The sequence below is a fragment of the Salvelinus namaycush genome, unplaced genomic scaffold, assembly GCF_016432855.1.
Source record: "Salvelinus namaycush isolate Seneca unplaced genomic scaffold, SaNama_1.0 Scaffold1284, whole genome shotgun sequence".
In the NCBI taxonomy this organism is placed as follows: Eukaryota; Metazoa; Chordata; class Actinopteri; order Salmoniformes; family Salmonidae; genus Salvelinus; species Salvelinus namaycush.
The window spans coordinates 25,001-30,000 of record NW_024057991.1 but is presented as its reverse complement, the minus strand read 5'-3'; the positions used below and the strand labels follow the sequence as shown (position 1 = coordinate 30,000).

The following is a 5,000-nucleotide window of genomic DNA, read 5'->3' as shown; positions in this document are numbered from 1 at the left end:
CACACACACACACACACACACACAACACACATTAAAACTTCTTATGGCTGCAGGGGCAGTATTGAGAAGCTTGGATGAAAAGGTGCCCAGAGTAAACTGCCTGCTCCTCAGTCCCAGTTGCTAATATATGCATATTATTAGACTATTTGGATAGAAAACATTCTGAAGTTTCTAAATCTGTTTGAATGATGTCTGTGAGTATAACAGAACTCATATGGCAGGCAAAAAATCCAACCAGGAAGTGGGAAATCTGAGGTTTGTAAGTTTTCAACTCATCGCTTATCGAATACACAGTAGGATATGGGTCAGTTTGCACTTCCTACGGCTTCCACTAGATGTCAAGAGTCTTTAGAACCTTGTCTGATGCTTCTACTGTGAAGTAGAGGGGATTGAGTAAGGTCTACCATGACCTGAACATGCGCGTTCATGTGAGAGCTCTGTTCTATCGCATTTCTGAAGACAAAGGAATTCGCCGGTAGGAACATTATTGAAGATGTATGTTAAAACCTCTTAAGTATAGGGGGCAGTATTTTCGTTTTTGGCTAAAAAACGTACCCATTTGAAACTGCCTATTTCTCAGCCCCCGAAACTAGAATATGCATATAATTGTCAGATTAGGATAGAAAACACTCTAAAGTTTCCACAACTATCAAAATATTGTCTGTGAGTTTTACAGAACTGATATTGCAAGCGAAAACCAGCGGAAAATCCAATCAGGAAGTGCCTCTTTTTTTGAAACCTCTCTGTTCGTATGCATCCCTATCACCCATTTAAAGGGATATCAACCAGATTCCTTTTTCTATGGCTTCCCTAAGGTGTCAACAGCCTTTAGACATAGTTTCAGGCTTTTATTTTGAAAAATGAGCGAGAACGATCACATTGCGTAAGTGGATAGGTGGGGGCTCTCAGAGTGAGTTTTGCGCAACAGAGAAAGGCGGCCATTGTTTCTCCCGGTCCTAATGAAAAACCAACACTCCCGGTTGATATATTATCGAATAGATATTTGAAAAACAACCTGAGGATTGATTATAAAAAACGTTTGACATGTTTCTGTGGACATTATGGATATTATCTGAAATTTTCGTCTGCGTTGTCGTGACCGCTCTTTCCTGTGGATTTTTGAGCATAACGCACCAAACGAACGGAGGTATTTGGATATAAAAATATCTTTATGGAACAAAAGGAACATTTGTTGTCTAACTGGGAGTCTCGTGAGTGAAAACATCCGAAGATCATCAAAGGTAAACGATTAATTTGATTGCTTTTCTGATTTTCGTGACCAAGTTACCTGATGCTAAGTGTACTTAATGTTTTGTCGAGCGATCGATAAACTTACACAAACGCTTGTATTGCTTTCGCTGTAAAGCATAACTTCAAAATCTGAGACGACAGGTGGATTAACAAAAGGCTAAGCTGTGTTTTGCAATATTGCACTTGTGATTTCATGATATTAATATTTTTTTGTAATATTATTTGACTGTTGCGCTATGCTATTCAGCGTTGCTGATGACAATTATCCCGGATCCGGGATGGGTGGTTCAGAAAGGCTAATAATATTCTAAAGATTGATTCAATACATCGTTTGACATGTTTCTACCGACTGTTACGGAACTTTTTGACATTTCGTCAGGTTTTAGTGAACGTGCTTCGTGACTTTGGATTTGTTTACCAAACGAGCTAACAAAAATAGCTATTTGGACAGAAATGATGGACATTACTGAACAAATCAAACATTTATTGTGGAACTGGGATTCCTGGGAGTGCATTCTGATGAAGATTATCAAAGGTAAGTGAATATTTAGAATGTTATTTCTGACTTCTGTTGATTCCAACATGGCGGGTATCTTGTTTGGGCTCTGAGTGCCGACCTCATTTTATTGCATGGTTTGCTTTTTTGAAATCTGACACAGCGGTTGCATTAAGGAGAAGTGGATCTAAAATTCCATGTATAATACTTGCTCTTTGATCAACGTTTATTATGAGTTTTTCTGGAAATTGATGTGGCTCTCTGCAAAATCACCGGATGTTTTTGGAACTACTGAAAATAACGTGCCAATGTATACTGAGATTTTTTTATATAAATATGAACTTTACCGAACAAAACATACATGTATTGTGTAACATGAAGTCCTATGAATGTCATCTGATGAAAATCATCAAAGGTTAGTGATTAATTTTATCTCTATTTCTGCTTTTTGTGACTCCTGTCTTTGGCTGGAAAAATGGTTGTGTTTTTCTGTGATTTGGCGGTGACCTAACATAATCGTTTATGGTGCTTTCGCTGTAAAGCCTTTTTGAAATCGGACACTGTGGTGGGATTAACAACAAAATTACCTTTAAAACAGTATAAGATACTTGTATGTTTGAGGAATTTTAATTATGAGATTTCTGTTGTTTGAATTTGGCGCCCTGCACTTTCACTGGCTGTTGTCATATCGATCCCATTAACGGGATTGCAGCCCTAAGAAGTTTTAAGAGATGGACACACACACACATATGAACACACACACACACACACACACACACACACACACACACACACACACACACACACATATGAACACACACAAGCACGCACGCACACACACACACACACACACACACACACACACACACACACACACACACACACACACACACACACACACACACACACACACACACACACACACACACAGTCACACACACATAAGGACACACACAGTCAAATCACCTCTTCAGGGTGGCTCAGGGAGTGTCCCTCTGGTCCAGTGATTCCCATGCTGAGGACCTTACTCTGTTCCTGGACCAGAACAAACACCATCATCATCATATTTATCATTTTATTATCATAAATATCATGACCTTATTATTAATGTGTTACGACTGGGTTATATTGGGGTTATGACTGTAGGACTGGGTTATAATGAGGTTATGACTGTTGGACTGGGTTATAATGGGGTCATGACTGTAGGACTTGGTTATAATGGAGTTATGACTGTAGGACTGGGTTATGACTGTTGGACTGGGTTATAATGGGGTTATGACTGTAGGGCTGGGTTATAATGGGGTCATGACTGTAGGACTGGGTTATAATGGGGTCATGACTGTAGGACTGGGTTATAATGGGGTCATGACTGTAGGACTGGGTTATAATGGGGTCATGACTGTAGGACTGGGTTATAATGGGGTTATGACTGTAGGACTGGGTTATAATGGGGTTATGACTGTAGGACTGGGTTATAATGGGGTTATGACTGTAGGACTGGGTTATAATGGGGTTATGACTGTAGGACTGGGTTATAATGGGGTTATGACTGTAGGACTGGGTTATAATGGGGTTATGACTGTAGGACTGGGTTATAATGGGGTTATGACTGTAGGACTAGATTATAATGGGTTTATGACTGTAGGACTGGGTTATAATGGGTTTATGACTGTAGGACTGGGTTATAATGGGGTCATGACTGTAGGACTGGGTTATAATGGGGTTATGACTGTAGGACTGGGTTATAATGGGTTTATGACTGTAGGACTGGGTTATAATGGGGTTATGACTGTAGGACTGGTTTATAATGGGGTTATGACTGTAGGACTGGGTTATAATGGGGTTATGACTGTAGGACTGGGTTATAATGGGGTTATGACTGTAGGACTGGGTTATAATGGGGTTATGACTGTAGGACTGGGTTATAATGGAGTTATGACTGTAGGACTGGGTTATAATGGGGTTATGACTGTAGGACTGGGTTATAATGGGTTTATGACTGTAGGACTGGGTTATAATGGGGTTATGACTGTAGGACTGGGTAATAATGGGGTTATGACTGTAGGACTGGGTTATAATGGGGTTATGACTGTAAGACTGGGTTATAATGGGGTTATGACTGTAGGACTGGGTTATAATGGGTTTATGACTGTAGGACTGGGTTATAATGGGGTTATGACTGTAGGACTGGGTAATAATGGGGTTATGACTGTAGGACTGGGTTATAATGGGGTTATGACTGTAGGACTGGGTTATAATGGAGTTATGACTGTAGGACTGGGTTTTAATGGGGTTATGACTGTAGGACTGGGTTATAATGGGGTTATGACTGTAAGACTGGGTTATAATGGGGTTATGACTGTAGGACTGGGTTATAATGGGGTTATGACTGTAGGACTGGGTTATAATGGAGTTATGACTGTAGGACTGGGTTATAATGGGGTTATGACTGTTGGACTGGGTTATAATGGGGTTATGACTGTAGGACTGGGTTATAATGGGGTTATGACTGTAGGACTGGGTTATAATGGGGTTATGACAGTAGGACTGGGTTATAATGGGTTTATGACTGTAGGACTGGGTTATAATGGGGTCATGACTGTAGGACTGGGTTATAATGGGGTTTATGACTGTAGGACTGGGTTATAATGGGGTCATGACTGTAGGACTGGGTTATAATGGGGTTATGACTGTAGGACTGGGTTATAATGGGGTTATGACTGTAGGACTGGGTTATAATGGGGTTATGACTGTAAGACTGGGTACCTGAGCAATGAGGTCTCCGTTCTCAGCATGCAGCATCACCACAGCCCCCAACTCCTTCAGGAAGGAGAACACCTCATACAACTAAGAGAGACAGAGCGAGAGTGGGAGGGGAGGGAGGGGGAGAGAGAGAGAGCGGGGAGAGAGAGAGGGGGGAGAAGGGGAGAGAGAGGAGAGAGGTAGGGAGGAAAGAGAGAAGAGGAGAGAGAGAGAGAGAGAGAGAGAGAGAGAGAGAGAGAGAGAGAGAGAGAGAGAGGGGGGAGAGAGGGAGAGAGAGAGAGAGAGAGAGAGAGAGAGAGAGAGAGAGAGAGAGAGAGAGAGAGAGAGAGAGAGAGAGAGAGAGAGAGAGAGAGAGGGAGGGGGGGAGTTAGTTGTGAGTGGGATAAAATGGATGGAAAGAGATAATTATCGTTACTGCAGATGGAGTAGAAATATTTAAATTTACCACTGTGTAGCATATCATTATAATACACATGTCAATATGATATAC

The 5,000-nt window shown here is 41.3% G+C and overlaps 1 protein-coding gene across 2 annotated transcripts in view; it reads right to left on the bottom strand.

Moving 5' to 3' along the window:
* crmp1 (collapsin response mediator protein 1) overlaps window positions 1-5,000 on the bottom strand; it is a 25,840-nt gene that overhangs the window by 14,364 nt on the left and 6,476 nt on the right. For both annotated transcript variants that reach the window (XM_038982762.1, XM_038982763.1), the window contains exons 6-7: window positions 4,514-4,594; window positions 2,714-2,782 (exon numbers count right to left, since the gene is read on the bottom strand). In XM_038982762.1, coding sequence (XP_038838690.1) covers window positions 2,714-2,782; window positions 4,514-4,594 — 150 coding nt within the window. The remainder of the gene's footprint in view (window positions 1-2,713; window positions 2,783-4,513; window positions 4,595-5,000) is intronic.